Source organism: Bison bison, unplaced genomic scaffold, assembly GCF_000754665.1.
Source record: "Bison bison bison isolate TAMUID 2011002044 unplaced genomic scaffold, Bison_UMD1.0 scf7180017864289, whole genome shotgun sequence".
NCBI lineage: Eukaryota > Metazoa > Chordata > Mammalia > Artiodactyla > Bovidae > Bison > Bison bison.
In genome coordinates, this window is record NW_011494861.1 from 3,204,306 (window position 1) to 3,225,674 (window position 21,369).

General features: G+C 43.7%; 1 protein-coding gene across 1 annotated transcript in view; it reads right to left on the minus strand.

The window, feature by feature from the left end:
- Window positions 1–20,472, minus strand: part of PEX14 (peroxisomal biogenesis factor 14) — a 146,006-nt gene extending 125,534 nt beyond the window's left edge. Inside the window, exons 1-2 of the mRNA XM_010850188.1 lie at window positions 20,371–20,472; window positions 6,140–6,187 (exon numbers count right to left, since the gene is read on the minus strand). Coding sequence (XP_010848490.1) covers window positions 6,140–6,187; window positions 20,371–20,406 — 84 coding nt within the window. The 5' untranslated portion in view covers window positions 20,407–20,472. The remainder of the gene's footprint in view (window positions 1–6,139; window positions 6,188–20,370) is intronic.
- Between the last annotated feature and the right edge of the window lie 897 nt (window positions 20,473–21,369).

Genomic DNA, 21,369 nt, shown 5'->3' on the forward strand with positions numbered 1-21,369 from the left:
CAAAACACACCTCTTCATTTACCTGGAGGAGGGAAAAACTTAAAGGGCACCGCCTGGTCTATTCAATAAACCTCCTCCGCCTGTAATAGGAAGGACGGAGCAGGAAGAGGCAGTAATTTCAAAATCAGTAAGTAGCCTAGAGATTAGAGAGAAGCCACCAGAGACAGAATGAGGCTTTTCTCAGGTTCAACCATTTCAGCATTTAGTTCTCATCAGTTTCCTCCCCCCATCCACAGAACAGGCAGGAATCTCAGGCTCCCTCCTGACAAGGGGTGTCAGTGTTAAAGAGCAACGTTTTGGGGGATTGGGGAAGGAGGAAAGCCAACATCTCCTCCAATCTGCAGTGCCCAGACCTCTGGCCCCACATCTGGAGTCAGGACACACGACACGCTGGGGGTGTACCACAAGCCCCACCCTCTGGGTGTTTACATTTAATTTAGGTTCCAGGTTTCCTTCAGCAGCTGTGAGGGGCACCTTGTGCCTTTGGTACAGTAAGCACCAAAACCAGCAGATGGCTCACTTTTTACAAATAAATAAATAGAGCAGATTTAGGGTTTTCCCTACAACATCATCAGAGAAGGCAATGGCAACCTACTCCAGTACTCTTGCCTGGAGAATCCCAGGGACGGGGGAGCCTGGTGGGCTGCCATCTATGGGGTTGCACAGAGTGGACACGAATGAAACGACTTAGCAGCAACAGCAGCAGCTACATCACCATCCCCAGTCACCTGCCTCCAAGTAGACCCTGAGTGGGAAACAGATGGAAATCACAGCTCAGTTGAGCAAACCTAACTCTGTTACACTCACAGAAATGAACCATTACAGACTCTTTAAATAATAATGCTTGATACTTTAGATTTGCCATATTTATTTATTTTTCCTGGAAAAATGACAATTTCCTAAAATCTAAGTAGCTAGTGTCACTACTCCATGCTTATAAAATACTTTCATGAATACAATGTTAAAATCAATTTTATTCTGCCAAGTGCTTCGAGCTTTATAAAATAAATATATGTGTACCATATGTTCTATACATACACACACACATACACACATTACTTCACATGAGTATACACAAAGAAATGCACTGGGCATGTGAATATCATCTTTCAGAAATGTTTTGGTGGGGGAAAAACATGAGAATCACCTACCCACCGTGAGCCCACTAACAAGTTTACCTAAGTATTTGAACCACAAAAGATACAAATGCGGGGGAGACTGTGCCAGAGGTACGTGTGAGAGGTTTCCAGGAGGCAGGCGACCGGCCACAGCTCTTCTCCTAAAGAGGAGCTCCCTGAATTCATCAAGATTTTTTAGATTTTACTTTTTGGCCACATCACACGGCATGTGGGACCTTAGTTCCCCAACAAGGGATCAAATCCTTTCCCCCTTCACCCCCACCCCCCGTAGTAGAAGCACAGAGTCTTAACTACTGTACCACCAGGGAAGTCCCTTAAAAGCCTTTTGATTGCCAGCCTCTGGTTAACTGACTTAAAAACCAGAGAAAATCTTAGGTGTCTAGGTATGAGGTAAAAGAGCTCCCCAAGAAGGGTGGAGATCAAACAAATGAACCACCCACCCAACCCCTTCACCCCAGGCAAGGCTCTTTCTTAGCCTCCAGGAGAAATTTGCAGAGACACGATACTTAATGTACTTCAGATATGTGGAGCCTAAAAAATTAAAATTAAAAAACAGAACTCAGAGGAAGGTGAGGGGAATGGGTGAAAACAATCAACAGGAGCAAAATTCCAGTTATAGAATAATTAAGTCATGGGGATGTAAGGTTAAAAAAAAGGGGAGGGAGAATTCAGCATACCAAAAAGCATTAATCCTAGGGAAGGTGATACAAGAAGTCAATGGCACCCCACTCCAGTACTCTTGCCTGGAAAATCCCATGCACGGAGGAGCCTGGTAGGCTGCTGTCTATGGTGTTGCACAGAGTCGGACACGACTGAAGCGACTTAGCAGCAGCAACAGGGAAGGTAATAAAGTAGAATTACCATCATCATTTATAAAGGAACATTAGCTGTTGTGTGAGGTTATTTTGGTAGAGGGATGCAGAAAAAGGACAGAAACAAAAACAAAACCTATACCTACAGGTCAGAGGAAGAGAAGATGGCAGAAGACTCACCCATTAGAAATAAGTTGGTTTCAAAGAGCAAAATGCTGAAATTCTAGTTTAGCCCAGATCCATAAGCATTATATAAAGTACATAAGCAACTGTACTGAACACTGAGGAACTTGTACTGAAAAGAGTGAGCAGACCGTAAATGAAACCATATTGACAGCTGCTTCAAATACCCTCAACTTGTATGACTGGAAGGACTCTAAGGAGACTACTTAACCCCTGCTTCTGTATCAAAGCAAGGGAGGAACTCTATGCAGACAATCGTCCGGCCATTCTTAAAGGTTTATCAACCAGGCAGGAGCACTTGATCCTCGCAGAGCAGTGTGGGGACCAGCCCAGAGCCTCTGCGACGGCTTGAGCATGTGCCCACATAGGTGATGAGAAAACCCAGGTCTGCAGGAAATTTACAGGTTTTGAGCAGGTCTGGGAGAAGCTAGAGGTCAGTACTCTGGAGCTTGTCCTGGAAGGCAAAGCTCAGTGAACAAAGTGTAAAGAAAAAGTAATCAGCCATTTTAACTCTGGCAAAGAGTTCTGTCATTAACAATCAGAGAATTTCAACGGGGAGTTCACAGAATTTATCAAGGGGAGTCTGTTTACCAACCACCACCCCAAGAACATCATGACATTATAGAGCAATTACCCCACTAATATGGCCAGAGTTGCTGGGTTGGTTCTTCAGTGAGGGAGGAGGTCTGCAGGCGCAAGAGAAGGTAACGTGCAGTGTCACTAGGCGGCCAGAGAGGGGATCGCTATACACACGTGTGTGCCAATTAGAGACCACAAGACCCCTATCAGGCCTTCCCAGGAGGTGCAGTGTAAAGAATCCGCTTGCCAATGCAGGAAACGCAGGCGACTCGGGTTCAATCCCTGGGTCAAGAAGATCCCACGAAGGAGGAAATGTCAACCCACTCCAGGATTCTTGCCTAGGAAATCCCATGCACAGAGGAGCCTGGCGGGCTACAGTCCATAGGATCTCAAAAGAGTCAGACACGAATGAGCCTACTTATCAACTCAAAATCACAAGCCAGCTCTTAGGGTCCAGAGAGGACAGAAATGAAAACCAGGTCCTCCTTTCCTAGAAACAGAGCAAAGCAATAGCGCAGACACCTGAACACGCCCACCTAACAACGTCACCGGTACTATGCTGACTCCTCAGTACAGCCTCTCTTTTAATAAAGGGGAAAATTACCCAAAGTGCTCATCTAGTTCTGAAGACAAAAAACAAGATTATTTGCCTTCAGCATCCCAAGCTTAGCCTTATTAGTATAGAGAACAGGCAGCTTCCATTTAGGAATTTTGTGGAAAATACGCACTCCACTTGGTTAAAAACAAAACCAAAAATAACTGAGCACGGTGTTCCCTTCAACACTGGACTATCCTATTCCTCCAGCCCTGGCCTCGAGTTTCACAAAAACCACCCCTAAGGACCCCACCCCCACCCCACCCCACCAGAGAACTCTTCCTTCTCTGAATAATGAAGGCTCTCTTATACTCCCAGCCAGGCAATTCTGCACCAAATTATATACAATTTTGTACTGTTTGCTAAAATTATATACAACCTTGTGCCATTTGCTAATTGTCTTGCATGTAACAAATAAATGCATTTTCTTCCCCAAATAAGATATATAAATTACTTAGGAAGAAGGCTTAGCTTTATTCTTCAATTGTCTGTTCCTCCTGAGCACCCAGGAGACAGCTAACACATATAGCCTGAGGAACCTCCCTGGGGGGTAGGGGTGAGGGTGTAGATAGGCCCTTGGGCTGAGTGCTAGGGGGCTTTCTGTGTGTGGGTGCCCCATCACCTCTCTGGCACCCTGTGACTCTCTCTAGCCTGCTGCCAGTTCGCAGCAGCTCATCCTGTCCCCCTGACCAGCCACACAAGCCGCTGCTGGCCCTCGGCAGCTTCTCTGCCTGGCACCCTCCTGCCGCCTCTCCCAAGAGGCAGAAGTAGCTCACACAAGAGCATACAACTCGGCTGGTGCCCTCATTTAATCAGGCTGCTGCAAATGGTTGGCCAAAAGCAATAAGGGCATGACTGAGAGACTGTGGGAGTTTAATATAAAAAAATTAATAAAAAAAGAGGGGAAGGAGGAAGGGTCTACCTTTTAATAGGGCCCTAATTACCCAACTCATAGGATCAACCCAAATGAGATGGGAGTTTATTTCGGGGTTTTTTTTTAATTATTGTTTTTTTATATATATATAAATTGCTGCTGTGTGTTTTCTTTCCTCTGAGCAATTATGCAGCAAGTATGTAAAGAGGGGAAAAAATATTAATTAAATATAAGGTAATTGTGGAGTTGGCCTGGAGAGAATGAGTCTGAACTCTGGACGATCGCTGGCTACTAGGGTTTGAAGACTGCTCAGGGCCTCCCAGAAAAGAAAGAAATAAAAACACAAGCAACCAACATGCAGATGCCGAATGCAGCAGGAAAAGAACAGTGGACAGAAACATTAGCAGAGCGAAGGGGCCACGGGGATCCAAGCACCCAGTAGTCAGCGATGCCACCAACTGCTCAGGGCTCCGTGCTAGAAAGAACGCCCAAAAGATGGTCCAGCTGCTCTTCTGGTGATCAGTAGTTAAATGAGTAGATAAAAATGTGAAAAGAGACTGAGGAATAAAGGACTGAAGAGGACTAGAGTGTTCAATTTGAACTTTAGTCCAAAGTCAACCACAACTTCAGTCTGAGGGGTACTGAGGCAGGCCCCATGGGAAACAAGCTCCCAACATGAGGGATTGGCCAAGCAAAGCCTCCTCTGGCTTTCACACCACCAAGACCACAAGGAAGAGCCCACGCAATACCAAAAGAGAGAAATGAAGCCACTAAGGGAGTGGTGGAAAGTAACCCATACTTGGGAAGAGCAGGTGACATGCAGGGCAACAGTGACTCTCTCCACCAGTCCCCGCAGGGCTGGCATCACCCGAGCCTTCCTCCAGCTCAGCCAGATCCAACTCACCTCCTGCCTTGGAAAGTCTTAGCACAGGCCGGAATTCAGACTTGTTCATACCAGCTAAGGGCCTCACGTCACCTCCTCCCACTACCTCCAGAAGGAGAGGGAAGGAAAACGGGTAAAACCACAGGCCCTGCTGAAACAAAAGGTTGGTGGTATATCCCTAAGCTTGCTATCACTATTCAATGAAAGAAAAAGCTCTGCAAAGTTAAACATAAAGCTGGCCCCTCTGTAAAACTCATCTAGAGAACAAGTCTTTTTTTTTTTTTTTTGGCTGTGACACACAGCCTGTGGAATCTTAGTTCCCCAATCAGGGACTGAACCCAGGCTCCAGCAATGAGAGTGCAGAGTCTTAACCACTGGACTGCCAGGGAATTTCCAGTACAGAACAGGGCTTAATATTCAGCCAAGAGGATTTGCAGTAGGCCTTGAAATGCAAAACAGAAAATGGGGCAGGCACTCGGGCTAAGACCACCAAGGCAAATGCACTGTGTAAAGAAAATTAGCTTCAGCACTTAGTAGGCCTCTTCCCTATCAATTGTGTAAGCAGAGAATGTTGGTAGTGAGCATCACAAACCTAATTACAGGCCAGGCAGAAACAGAACTCTCTCTCTTATCTGTTCTCCAAAGGCCACTTGAAGTGCCCTCACTCTGAGGAACAGAATGGCTATTTCAGACAATCAAGCAGCTCAGCTCCTTGGTCAGGTCCAGCAACCTTGCTTCAGCTCAGCCACCATAGGTTTCTGGCATCCCACTGATTAACAATAAATAAAACGGTGCATCACCAGACCAAGGATGGGTGCTCCTCATTCCAGAAAAGACCAGGCTTTACTAAGAGGGAATCTCGCTAACCTCTGCATGCCTGAAAAGCAGTCAGAAGTGAGATGTCGCTGACGGGCTCGGTCTCTACAGAACACCTCCACTCCTATATTCAGGGGCACTACTGACACATGACTATAGGATCATCAGGCTTCTTTAAACTCAGTGTTTTAATTAATAGAGAATCATACTACGTATTTTAATTAACAGAGACTCATACTATATATCGTGGCTTCTTACCAGCGGCTCTCGAGGCACCACATTTTCACTTCCTGGAGCAGAGCTTGGCTGCAAAGAAAAATAAAAACAAAAGTAAGATTGCAGTGCCACCCAATGGACATCAAAAAACCAAAGGCGTGCCATTCCGGAACGACACACACAAACAACTACTTCTGGCACTTCTCACCCGTTTTCCATACTACAGAGAGGTCTGTGGTAGGTTCCTCATAAGTAGCAGCCCAAGAAGCCCAAATTTGCTAGAGAACATGGAGAGAGGGCTTCCGGGTTCAGGTTCACAGTCACAACACCTCAAGAAGGCTGAATTTGGCTTCAGAGGGCCCAAGCAGCTGAGTAGCAGCGGCTGGGGACCATCATGAAACCCACAGCAATAGCAAAGTCCACAAAAGGTGTTGAGTGAGAGCTAAACTTTCCTTTTGCCATCTCTGCCCACCGCCCCCCTCCACACTGACCAGCAAGCCGAGCAAAAGTGAATAACCAGACCCAGCCACAAGGGGGCCCCAGTTGCCTACACTCAGCATCTATCTGTAGCCAAGGAAGCAGTAAACTGTGAACACTGGTTCCTATTACCACCTGTCGTTCAGGATACCAATCCCCAGCAGAAAAGAAAGTTGGGTTTTTGAAAATAAGCTCGTGACAAGCTGACAGATAAACAGACCAACCCGCAAGCAGCATGTGGCCCACTCGCCTGGCCCTAGTCTGTGTCTTTCTCTGGATCTCTCCCCTCACCCTCAAATTTACCTTCAACCCTTAGCTGACACGGCCACAGTTCAGAGAAAGGGAGAGACAAGAGACAGAGACAGACACCCTAGGAGGAAATCTACAAATCTCCAAAGGAAGAAAACAAGCAGCTTGAGAGAGTCATGATTAGTTTATTGTTACTGATGTTCAAACCAATTCCCAATTATCCACAGATAATATCCAGACAAATGAGCTAATCTGTGGAGCCAGCCTCCAAACTCCTCCCAGCTGGTTCAGATGGCAAGTGCGAAGCCTTCTGGGAAAAAGAATGGAAGTGGAGAGAGGAAAGAGTCCAGTCCACAGAGGGTCCCCAAAGATTCCTCATGCCCAGCTGCTCCCACACAGGGAGGCAAGAACTCTGCTGGAAGGACCCTATCACTTCATCCAAAGTCCTTCTCAAGAGCCCCTTCTTCTTTAGGACAAGAAGGTCAGCCAGCATAAAATTAGAAAGTATGGAAAGTAACTGGAAACCTGAACGTGCCTTCCCTCCCTCCTAAAGCTCCAGGCATCCATAAGCTGATGCATTTAGGGCTCCAGCCCACACCTCTCTTGAGTTCTACAACTTCCTGCCTTCTCCTGGACTTAACAAATCCCATAGCAGATTCATAATCCTCTCCTTCCACCATATATGACCTCTTCTGCTTTCCCTGTCTGAGTGAAAGTCAACCTTCCACCAAAATACACAAACTAGAATCCAAAAGACCACCCTGGGCAGCGCCTCCCCTCACCTGCCAGAGCAAACACCATATCAAGTCTTCCCATATGCCTTCCTAAACATCCATGGAATCAGGCCATCCACTTTGCTCCATTTCTTCTAACGTCACTTAGGTCTAAGCTTCCAAAAACCCCTGCCTGGACCACTGCCATAGCCTTCTCATCAGCTCACTCACATCCATGCTGGCTCTCTCTTCTAATTCAGTTTCCACCCTGCAAGCAGACAATCTCTTCAAAACAATAATCTGATCTCATCCACCCACCCGCCCCAGTAAACAACAATGACTCTAATACAGGAAAACCTTCTCAGTTTGGCCATGCGTCTCCTCTAACATACCAGGTCTGGCACCACATTCCCCAGCTCTGCCGACAACGCACACACTCGCCTTTTCTTCCTCAGTCAAGGGGCCTTTGCACCAGCTGTTCCTTCCCTTCTCTCTGATGGCTTGACTTATCCTTCAGATGCCAGCTAAGTCACTCTTGGGAAAGTGTGACTTCTCTGACAGGAGAATATCTGTATATTCAAATCTCCTTAATATACACTCACACCGTGTACCTCTCCTTCAAGGACTAAGCCGAACTGCAATTTTAAGTGCATGATATCCAACTGATGTCTGTGTCCTCACCGGATTATATACTCCAAGTGGGCAGAAACTGTGTCTGCTTATCACTGTATCCCTGGGTCAGTATCAGGCACAGGTTATGTGCTTGTTTGCTTAGTCGTGTCCAACTCTCTTTTGTGACCCTTTCGACTATAGCCCACCAGGCTCCTCTGCCCATCGAATTCTCCAGGCAAGAATATTGGAGTGGGTTGCCATTTCCTCCTCCAGGGGATCTTCCCAACCCGGGGATCAAACTCGCTTCTCCTGTGTCTCCTATATTGCAGGTAAATTCTTCACCTGCTGAGCCACAGACCTTCCACAGATATTTGCTGAATGAATGAGCGGGCAACAAAGAGCAGAATGGATTGGGTTTGAACAGATTATATAAAGTTCATTGCCTTCTTGAGGGCTTCCTTCAGTCCATCTGGTAAGTATTAAGTGCAAACATTTACTTAGCTCCTTCATTTCATTCTCACAATAAATGTATGGAAGTATTGCTGATGAGGAAACTGAGGCAAGGGAGGTTAAATAACCTGCCTATGATGACTCAGCTAAAAGGACGGGTACCAAAAGGACTGGAGCTCTTCTACTTAATCAAAATAATCGAGTTTTGCTTAGACCACATTTTATTAAGCAGCAACCTTAATGCTATCCCATAAATAATAATGTAAGTTATTTGACTAGATGGAACTAACACAAACAGCTCTATTATTCAGGAAGCCTCATTCTGATTTAAACTAAAACTTTCTTCCTGAGATACAACTAATCACTGTCAATCATAACCTCCAAGGAACTTCCCTTTAAATTAGTTCATCTCCTGAACAGCTAATATTTGCTAGAGGAAAAACTTTAAACAATACACAGCACCAAAGAAGTCTGTTTCATCATATATCCTTTTGTACCTTTTTATGTGAGCCCTGTAAATATACTCTGCTTTAAAAAATTTAAAAAGGAAGCTCCCTTCTCATCCCAACAGCCTCTTCTTCCTTGGGGACCCACCACTGATGCTGGCTCCTTACAGAGTCTTTCTGGGATATTCAAAGTGTGTAAGAATCACAGCCCCACCAAGGAGCTTAAATAGCAACACTCTGTGAATTCCTCAAATTTTGGCTTCACAGAGCCTTCTAGGGTCTCAGCACACCAAAGCCCGACCTCCAAGACCATTCTCGGGGGCTGCTGAGAAAGGAGCAAGCATTTCCCCACATCATATTCCAATTCACTGCTCTGTGTGAGGTCAGTCAGACCTTACAGTGACCTCACAGATGACTTCTTACCAATCTGAGAACTGCCTAATATGATTATTTTCCAGGTGATTCTCTATGCTGAAATACCTGTGTTCTTTAGAAAACTATTTCTTGATAACCAGGACAGGCATCATTCATCCTTATTACTCTGCATGTTGACGTCCTTATGATACCATCTGAAATTCTTCATTATATAACTTGTTTATTAATGTCTGTCCCTGCTAGTTTTCAGTTCCTTGAAGGCACGCACTTTACCACCTTGGTGAAGGCTGATCTTCACCACTTAGAATGTAACTTGTATCAATACTCAATTCATATGTACTTAATTAATTTTTTAGTTAAAAGAGTAAAACAAAGGAACCACTTATACATAAGCCAAAATGAAGCAGGCAAAGGACAACGGCAGTGTCTTTCCCTGGAGCATTTCACCACCAAAATACAAACCTGGCCAGTCTCAAAGCAATGTCATGACCCAATGGATCTCAACTCTGGGGTGGAATCACCCCCAGACAGGCATTTAGAAGTGTGTGGAGGTGTTTCTGGCTGTCACAGTGACCAGAGAGCCCCACAGGCATTTAGAAGGCAGGGGTCTGGGGACTGAATGTCCTACGGTGGACACAATGAAGGACTGCTCCACTCCAAACACCAGTCGGAGCCCTGGAAGAATCCTAACAAGTCACTTCCTTATGACGAGGAGGAGGACAGACTCCCATCTTTAACACGCAGCTCAGACGTGGTTTTGAAAGAGGGGTAAGGTCTGAGCAGCCAAACTGCCTGTCAGAAGTTGAACCAAGTCCACAAGATCCATGAGTCTCACCAGTCCAGCTTTATTCAAGAATTTAGCTCAATTAAAAAATACAAATATCAAACCATGTTGTACACCTGAAATTAATACAATGCTGTATGTCAAGTAAAAAACCTCAATAAATTTTAAAAAGAGAACTTTCCTGGGGGTTCAGTGGCTAAGACACCGTGCTCCCAGTTCAGAGGGCTCAGGTTCGATCCCTGGTCAGAGAACCAGATCCCACATCCCACAACTGAGAGTTTGCACACCACAACTAAAGATCCCACGTGCAACCACCAAGACCCAACACAGCCAAATAAATTAAATAAAAGATTTTCTTTTAAAAAATAATTTAAACATGATCACAGTAAGGACAGAAATGTGAGGTATAAGAAGAGAGTAGGACTTCTAGAGATGAATAAACATATTTGAAATAGAAATTTCACTGAATGGTAATGACAGCAGATTAGCTACTACAGGAAAAAAAAGTAAGTGCACTTGAAAACACTGCAGCAGAAATTGATGAAAACGAAGGATGGTGGGGGACCCCAAAGAGAAAAATATTTGAATAATGACTGAAAAATTTCTAAGTTTGATGAAAACTAGAAACTCACAGGTCCAGAAGTTCAGCAAACCCCAAGCAGAAAAAACACATAAGTATACTAAAGTACACCATAACCAAATTCTAAAAATATATGAAAAGGGAAAAATATTATAAGCAGCCAGAAAAAAAAGAGAAACATTACCTACACATATTAATCAAGATTAAAAATGACTTCAGACTTCTGATCAATAACTGTGCAGGACAAAAAAAAAAACACAGTGGGATAGTATCTTTGGCTCTTCCTCAGCACTGCCCACTTTACAGAGGTGACAGCCATCAGGGCCACATTCAGACCCCTCGTGAAGCTCATCAAAAAGAGGACCAAGAAGTTGAACCCACACCAGTCAGACTGCTAAGTCAAAATTAAGTGGAACGATGGAAACCCAGAGGCACTGACAACAGGGTGCTCAAGAAACTCACGGGCCAGATACGAGTGCCCAACGCTGATTACGCGAGCAACAAGAGCACGGTCGTACTGCCCAGTGGCTTCCGGAAGTTCCTGGTCCACAACTTCAGGGAGCCTGAAGTGTGCTGACGTGCAACAGCCTTCCTGTGCTTAGGTTACTCACGTCTCCTCCAAGAACTCAAAGCCAGTGTGGAAAGAGCAATCCTGCCGGCCCTCAGAGTCACCAATCCTATGCCAGGCTGCCCAGCAGAGAAATGAACAGACAGCTTGTGTGCACACTGCGTTTGTGTTAATAAAACCACAAAAACTTGGCCATCTGGCATTTCAAAAAAAATAATATCTTTAAAATGCCCACAGAGGACAGGACACGACCACCACTGTCAACCTGGAATTCCATATCCAATTAAATTCTTTCAAAAATGAATACAAATTAAAGACTTTTTCAAAAGGAAAAAGAGGCAGTGGTCGTCAACAGTATATTTGTACCACAAGAAACATTAAAAGAAATTCTTTAAGCAGAAGAAAAACAATACTGGATGGAAACTTAATCTACATGAAAGAGGAACGTTAGAAATGGTCAACATGTTAGCAAATTTTTATTTTTAAAAGATAATTTAAATGTACCGTGAGGTTTGTGTCATATGTAGTAGTAAAATCTATGACACATAGTATAATGGATAAAAGGGAAAACTGAAGCATATTTCTGTTAGGTTCTTACACTATATGTGAATTATTTATAGTATGTCATTTGAAAATAGGCTGTGGTAACTTAAAGTAACGTAAACCTTAGAGCAATCACTAATTAGTAAAAAAAAAAAAAAAAAAACTTGGTAGGGTACAGCTAAATCAACAGTAGAGATAAAATGAAATCCAAAAAATAATTCAATCCAAGAGAAGACAAAAAAAGAGAAAACAAAAAACAGATGAAAAAAAAAATTGCAAGATGGTAGACTTAAACCCGAAGGCTTCCCTTGTGGCTCAGAAGGTAAAGCATCTGCCTACAGTGCAGGAGACCTGGGTTCAAACCCTGTGTCGGGAAGATGCCCTGGAGAAGGAAATGGCAACCCACTCCAGTATTCTTGCCTGGAAAATCCCATGGACAGAGGAGCCCAGTAGGCTACAGTCCATGGGGTCACAAAAAGTCAGACACGATTGAGCGACCTCACTTCAGACTTAAACCCACCCACATTCATATTTACCTTGAGTACAAATGAAACACTCCTATTAAAAGGCAGAGACTGTGAGGCTGAGTGGTGAGAAAACCCAAGACTGAGCTATAGACTGCCCATAAGAAACCCATTTTAAACAAAATGACACACACAGCTCAAAAGCCAAAGGATGGAAAATGATAGACCATGCAAACACTAATCATAACAAAGCTGTACTGGCAATATTAATCTCAGACAGCTTCAAACTAACAGATATTACCAATGATAAACAAGGACACTTTCAAAATAAGGGAGTTAATCAAGAAGACAAAATAATTACAGAAAAATATGCTGAACTGACAGCATATTAAAAAGCAGAGACATAACTTTGCCGACAAGAGTCTATATAGTCAAAGCTATGGTTTTTCCAGTAATCGTGTATGGATGTGAGAGTTGAACCATAAAGAAAGCTGAGCACTGAAGAACTGATGCTTTTGAACTGTGGTGTTGGAGATGACTCTTGAGAGGCCCTTGGACTGCAAGGAGATCCAACCAGTCAATCCTAAAGGAAATCAGTTCTGAATATTCATTGGAAGGACTGCAAGCTGAAGCTCCAATACTGTGACCACCTGATGTGAAGAACTGACCCACTGGCAAAGACCCTGATAATGGGAAAGATTGAAGGCAGGAGGAGAAGGGGACGACAGAGGATGAGATGGTTGGATGGCGTCACCAACATGATGTACATGAGTCTGAGCGAGCTCCGGGAGTTGGTGATTGAGAGGGAAGCCTGGCGTGCTGCAGTCGAAGGGGTCACAAAGAGTCGGATACGACTGAGTGACTGAACTGAACTGAATGAAAATGAAAACACATTTAAATTTGTGGAATGCAACTAAAGCTGTGCTTAGAAGGAAGTTTACAGTTTCAGTTAGTGACTTTAGAAAAGAAGCTAGAGAAAGAACAAGTGAAACCCAAAGTAAACAGAAAGAAAATTTAAAACTTAAAAACAACAGAGGAAAATAAATAAAATAAAAACCGATTTTCTGAGGAATACTAAGACTGATAAATCTGTAGCCAGATTGATCAATTTAAAAAAAAGACACTATTTTCCAATAGTAGGAATGAAAAGGGGAAAATCTCTGCATATTTTATAGACATCTAAAAGATACAGGAGGGCCACAACTACTGATCTTGTATGACTACAGCCCGTGCTCCACAAGAGAAGCCACCACCACAAGCAGCCCCAAAACCACAACAAAGAATAGCCCCCACTCGCCGCAACCAGAGAAAGCCCGCACAGGGCAACGAAGACCCAGAGCAGCCAAAAATAAAATAAATAATTGACTTCTTTTTAAATAAAAGATAATGGAGGGACTTCCCTGGCAGTCCAGTGGTTAAGATCTCACCTTCCAAAGCAAGGAATACAGGTTGGATTCCTGGTCAGGGAGCTAAGATCTCGTGGCCAAAAAACCAAACATAACACGGAAATAACACTATAACAAATTCAATAAAGACTACAGAAATGGTCCACAATGGGGAAAAAGAAGAAGCCTTGAGGGGAAAAAAAAAAAGGAATATTATGAAGCACCTTAAACTTATTTGACAACTGAAATTATAGCAAATTCCTTGAGAAACATTATGTCAAAGCTGACCCTAGGGGAAAAACAGAAAGCACAAGTCTTAACCACTGGACTGCCATGCAAGTGCCCAGTAATAGCAGTCTTACACAAACTACTTCAGAAAGTAGAAAAGAAAGGTGAGGGAGTTCCCTGGTTGCCTAGTGGTTAGGATTCTGGGCTTCAACTGCTGTGGCCCAGGTTCAATCCCTTGTCTAGAAACTGAGGTCCTGCAAGGTGCATGGCACAGCCAAAAAAAAAAAAAAAAAGATAAAAATTCCCAACTCATTCTGATAGGCCAGTATTACCTTGACAGTTAGATACAGATTTCTCTCTCTCTCTCTTACTCACACACACACAAACTATAAATCAGTATCAGTTAGCCCTCCATATTTATGGATTCAACCAACCATAAACTGTAGTATATTATGTACTGTACTGTGTATTTATTGAAAAAGAAATCCAAGTGGACCAATGCAGTTCAAACTCATGAGTCATCTATACTTCATTTGCATTAGGAGAAACTTCATTTGCATATAGGTAATGGATAAATGGAACAGAAGACAGTTTAGAAAGTGATCTATTATATACTATTTTTCAATTTATTTTACAAAGATGGTAAGATCAACAAATGATGCTGGAACAACTGATATTCACATGGGGAAAAACATTAACCTCAGCCTTTACCAGTATGCACATGAAAAGAGATGCTTAATGTTATTCGTCATCACAGAAATGCAAAGAAAAACCACAATGAAATACCACTACACAGTCATGCAAGCTACACACTCAAACGGCTAAAATTAAAACAGACAGACAATACCAAGTGGTGGTATGGGTGTGGGGCCATCAGAACGTTCACACATTGTTGGTGGAATGAAGAACAGTACAATTTTGCCGAAGCTCCAATCCTTTGGCCACCTGATGTGAAGAGCCAACTCACTGGAAAAGACCCTGATGCTGGGAAAGACTGAAGGCAGGAGAAGGGAAGCAGCAGAGAATGAGATGGTTAGATAGTGTCACCAACTCAATGGGCATGAATCTCAGCAAACTGGGCAATCCCGGAAGTCAGAGAAGACCGGTATCAGGCAGTCTATGGGGTCACAAAGAGTCACACCTGACTTAGTGACTAAACAACAACAAGGACAACTTTACAAAACAAGAACGCAATCTATTACAGAGCTCAACATACACTTATCATGTGACCCTGCAATTACACTTGGGAAGTATTTACCAAGAAAAATGAAAACATGTTTCCACAAACACACATGAGTATTTATAGTAGCCCAAAACTAGAACCAACCATGTGGGGAAGAGTCTCTGAGGTGACTCCCACGATCCCCATCTCCTGGCATTCATGCCCTTGTGTTGTCCCTTTGAAAGTGGGCAGGAACTGCGACAGGTTTCTGGCCAATATAGTATGGTAATTGTAATTGTACAGAACACATGTAATTACACATATGTGGTTACATTACGTAAGACTGTAATATCCATTCACCTCTGAAGAAACAAGTGGCCGCCTGGGGAAGACCCATGTGGCAGAAGCTGAGGGCAGCCTCTAGCTGACAGCTGCTGACAAAACGGGGTTCTCACACTGCAGTCCACAAGGAGCCAAATGCTGCCAACAACCACATGAGCTCGGAAGCAAATCCTTCCCCAGTCAAGACTCAGATGCGATCACAGCCCTGACAGACAGCTTGACTGCTGCCTTGGGAGACACAGCTAAATGGTGTCCTGACTCCTGACCCATAGACACTGTGAGACAATACATGTGTGCTGCATGAAGCTGCTAAATTTGTAATAACATTGTTAGACGACAGGCAATTAATATACACCAAATGTTCAAGTGGTACACAGATCAACTGTGCTGTTGATTTACCTATACAATGGAATACTACACACTAGCAAAAAGTAATGAATTACTGATACATGGTGGTGGTGGTGGTTCAGCTGCTCAGTCACGTACAACTCTTACAACCCCATGGACTATAAAGCCCACCAGGATCCTCTGTCCATGGGATTTCCCAGGGAAGAATACCAGAGTGGGTTGCCACTTCCTTCTCCACGGGATCTTCTTCCTGACCCAGGGATCAAAACCACATCTCCTGAGGGAGGAGGGTTCAGGATGGGGAACACAGGTATACCTGTGGCGGATTCATTTTGATATTTGGCAAAACTAATACAATATTGTAAAGTTTAAAAATAAAAAAAAATAAAAAAACTAAAAAACACACATCTCCTGCATTGCAGGCAGACTCTTTACTGCTAAGCCATATGTACAACAATATAAAATTTCACAAACGCTATTCTGAGCAAAAGAAGTGAGACACAAAAGATTATATACATTATGAATACATTCACGTGTAATTCTAGGAGAGACAAATATAATCTATTAGTGGTAAAAAAGCAGCTCAGATTCCCAGAGGCCAAAGGCTAGGATTTTCTGGGGAAGCAGAGTAAGGGAATGTTTGGGAATACTGGAATTGTTTTGATCTTGACTGTGGTGGTGGTTAAACAGGTATATATATATTTGTCAAAACTGACCACAACACATTTATTTGAATTCCACGGTAAAGCTTTTGGCCACAAAGACTCAGTCACTCAAAAAGCTATTAACATATGGACATTAAGTCAGGATAGGGGCAATGTTTTGGAGACTGGACAGTAACAGGAGGGATGCTGAAGAGGTTTCTGAGGTCCCGGTTATGTTTGATTGCTTGATCTGAGTACTGGTTACACAGGATTGTGTTCACTCTGTGAACATTCACCAAGCTGTACACATAACTGGTAGACTTCCTGGGTGTATATTAAACACCAATAAAAAGTGTTTTTTTTTTTTAATTTTAAAGGCTAGGGAATCATGCTAAATTATACTAAAGAGGCAAATCAATGCACTCCCTATTTCTTGACTGGATCCTGAATTTGTTTTTTATTGGAAACATTTGAATGCGGTCTGTATTAATAAATAATATTTTATCAATATCAAACTTCCTTTGTGATAGTGGTATTATGGTTATGTAGAAGAATAACCTTACTCTTATGAGAGACAAGGTGAAGTATTCTTGAATGAGATACCATGTCTGTAACTATCAAATTCTTACCAAAGAAAAGAAAAATATAAAGAGACTGAAATAGAGCAAATTCAGCAAAAGGTAAACAATGCATCTCGTTCACTTTTATGAGAGATTCAGAGGAATTCTCTGTATTATTCTTTCAACTTTTCTATAGGTTGAAAACTTCTCAAAATAAGAGTGAGGGACAAAATATCTTGTTTGAACTTGCTATTCAAAAGTTCAATAATCTTCCAGAACTGTATGCAGAGACCTGGAGAAGGAAATTAACATTCACAACATGAGCACTCAAAATGTACCACATTAAAATCTGTAACTTCAGTCAACCCTCAAAGCAACCTTCTAGGTTAATTATTATCACTCCTATTTTACAGAGAAGAAAACTGAGGCACAGACAGGTCGAGTGGTTAAGTCCAAGAGTGAGTGAGTGAGTGCTGGAGTTCAAACCAAAATCAATCAGGAAAACAAGCCTTTCTCTCCATAACATCTTTGCTGTACTCTTCTCCCTTCCCTGCTTCTGTGTTTTTTCAGTCCATAATCAACTATATCCAGTGAACATGAACAGACTGGAAACCTATATTCCGTAATATTCTCAGTTCTCAACAATCATTAAACCATTGGATTGAACCATGCCTCTGCTCTTCACTAGAGACAGAAAAGCTGGTGGGAAAGTACAGAAATAGGGATAACATTTCCTGTTCCTATGGCCCATAACATGTACAGACTAAAAGGGACTTTGATAAGAGATTAGCCTTGCAAAACAGAGTAATGTGGAGTAAACACGACTAGAGTATGAAGCAATAAATGCAATTCCAACAGACTGTTTTGAAGATAGAATAAAATGATTATACCCTTATGAAAAAGCAAGTATACCAGTGAAATCTAAGTTACAACGGACAGCAAGGATAATCACCAGTTAGGGTATTCCTTTAAATTTTAAGGCAATTACTTAAGAGCAAATAAAACTTTAGTGAACTTCTGGTCAACATATGAAAACTCACACTCCCAAAAATATTACAACAGGGACTGAGGAAAGGCTTAGATGACTTGTGCGTGAAACTCCAGAGTTTACTACATGGAATACTAACAGATAACACACTATGTTAGGCACTGTTCTAAAACAAGTTAATTCATTTAATCCTCAGACCAGTGCTATGAGATAGGCACTAGTATTATTCCTATTTTACAGATGGGGAAACTAAGGCCAAAGAAGCAACTTATCCAAGACCAACACAGTTGGTAAGTAGTGGGGCTAGGATTCTAGACCAGTGGGGATGGCTTCAGAGTCCATACTTTTAACCACTGCTCTATACTGCCTTTCAAAGAAAATGCTGGTTATCTACCCTCAATCTTTCAAAACAAGAGACTGATGCCACAAAGCTAACAAACTATCTACAAGAGACAGAATACTGGCTCAGTCCCACAGGTGTGATGTGTTCTTCTCACACCCAAACCAGGTTTGGGGGAATATACAAACAGTTATTTCAGTTCCACTGTGTTTTACTGGAGAAATGGGGAAACCACTGATCAGGACTAGAAAATGAAATGCGAAGCAACTGTTCACTTAAAATGCATGCATTTGCAGCTTATTGTCAGACAGTGACAGAATCTGGTGTGAAACATTTAAGTTTTGCCCCAGTCTGCCAGCATGTTCTGATGCAATCCCATCTCTACCAGCTTTGGAAAGGAGGGCAAAGGAGAAGCAGAGTTGAAAACCAAACAGAGGCCAGCCAAAATCCCCTTCAGGACCTTCGATCCCGTCCACGTGCACAGAGAAGACAATTTCTAGAACCAAAGGACTCCCTGGGTGCTAAAAAGCCTCCCAGTGGCAAAAATTCTAGAAACCTTCACAGTTACAGGAAAATTACACGTTCTGGCATCCTTTAATCCCAGCCTATAGGCATTCCTAATATATAAGAGTTCAGAGAAGCCCAGATTCCGAGGAACCTCGGTATGTTAGCAAGCTAAGTGGGTTAAGGCAAGAATGAAGAGTCCCACACCCTCCAACTCAGGACACTCCCCACACTCCAGAATTTTCGACAGTGAGAAGACCAAAGCAGCCCTCTTTATTTCTCATGTTTTACAATGCAGACATCTCTCTGAATCATTCGCTTCGCTATCGGAAGCTGGTCTGGGGAACACGCTACTTCTCTAAGTGCAATTCCTGTAATGGACTTATCATAAAGAATGAAAGAGTAATAAGAAACACTAAGTGGTATTCTTCTGCCAAGGAAGGAAGTGAAATACCAGTAGGCGGCTGAAAAGTCCACAGGTGTTTCAAGGAGGTGAGAAATGAAGATGAGTCCAGGTTGACACCATTTTCTTCCTCCTCTGTCCAATCCTAACTAAACTTACACGTGCAGGACTAACTAGTGGAGTCACACACAAATCCAGGCTTAATCAGGCTCGTTACAGACCCTGCAAAATGGCGCTTAATAGCCTGTACTTCATAAGGGTTGTAATGAGCATTAAACGAGATAATAAGCGTAATTTGTCCTCGGCATGATGGCACACACTCAGTAATTGTAAAGTACCGCTTACCCCCAGTCCACCCCACCTTTGGACTACAAACGCCTTCAGAAGCCTTATCATCCACTGCTTCCTAACAGGAGTGAGCACTTTCAAGGTCCCCGAACTGGAGTGGGATTTGGCTGCACCTATGACTGAAAGGCTGGAGTCTGGCTAAGAAAACCAAACTGGGCAGCAAGGACAGATTACCAGCCATTAGCTCAGTGGCGTCTGTTGTTTACAATGAGTCCCCTTCCTACCAACGCACTGAGAGTCCAAGTATATTTCCCACCCTCCAACTTAGCAGGGGAAGCGCAAAGGTGACTGAAAACGAAAAGGCTGGCAGCAGGGTGGCCCGGGAGGCTGAGGCTGCGGGGAAGTGGGAACCCTGAGGGAGTCAGGCCCCTCCCGGGACGGAACGGCCGGGAACGATCCAGCCTCTCACCGCTCTCAAGCAGGAGCCCTCGCAGCTCAAGGCTGGGGGATTTCTTAAGGGTCCCGCCACCGCTCCAGCCAAGCACAAGTGGGACCCCAGGGGCCGGCAGGCGAGAAGGGGGGGGGCCGCGGGCGCCTCCGAGCCCCGGCTCGGGAATGTGGTCAAAGAGGGGTCACCGGGGGAGGGGCCGGGCGGCGAGGACCTGGAGAGGGGCGGGACCCCGGAGGTGGCTAGCGGTCGCGGGCGCCTGTTTCCAAGGCTCAGGATCCCCACCGGGCTCCCAGCCACCCGCCAAGCCACCCCCCCCCAACTCCAGCGGGGGTCCCCGCCACCACTACTGGGCAACCCCACTCCCCTTACCTGGCTCGGCTGCTCAGCCTGCTCCGAGGACGCCATCTTTTTGAGGCCTGACTAATCTATCGCCGTGGGGCGAGGCTTCTCCCAAGCGCCCTCGCTCTCGCTCTCTGCCCAGACTAAAGTAGCCGGAACTGAGCTGTCGATGGGGGTTGGGGCAGGTCACTGTGGGAGAAGAGGGGAACTCCCACCACAAGGTCAACATGCGCTATTTCCATTTGGTCTCTCCTTTTACAGCAAAACCGAAGTCTATCCTTTGCTTTCTTATATGTGTATTATACTTACTGAATTAAATCTCTGCCCATGGGCACATATGCTGCTGCTAAGTCGCTTCAGTCGTGTCCGACTCTGCGACTCCATAGACAGCAGCCCATGTAGGGACACGCTAAGTAGTTAATTAATCAATGTGAAGAGACTTGGAAATTAATTAATCAATTGATGATTTGGTTCAGTACCATTTGTTGAGTGCTTACTATTGGCTGCTTGGTAGGTGTGAGAAATAAGATAAAAGACAACTCCTGCTCTCAAGTCCAGGCCAAACACACACACACACACACTCACACACACAAACACACACACACTCACATAATTAAAACATCTTGGAGACAGGAGTCCGATAACTGTCTGCAGGTCTTTTAGAAGAACTCAGAAGGCGAGTGCTTTGGGGAGAGGTAAGGCTTCTACGAACCTTTATTACTTTATAGTGGTTGAGTTGTTAGATTTTAAGCCAATTGTGACATTACATGCACGAAAGAGCTGTATACATTAGAAATATCAGTCAGTTCATATCGCAGTTGTGTTTGATCAGTGATGGCGTATTCAAAAGCATTGCCTCAGTTAACAATTCTTCCTACCAAACACTGTTTTAAATGTATTTTTCTTATGAGATAATATCTGATTTCCTTTAATAAAATATTAAAGGGATTGACCCTGAATTAATACAGGCTGATAATTATTCCTTCAGTTCAGTTCAATCGCTGGGTCGTGTCTGATTCTTTGCGACCC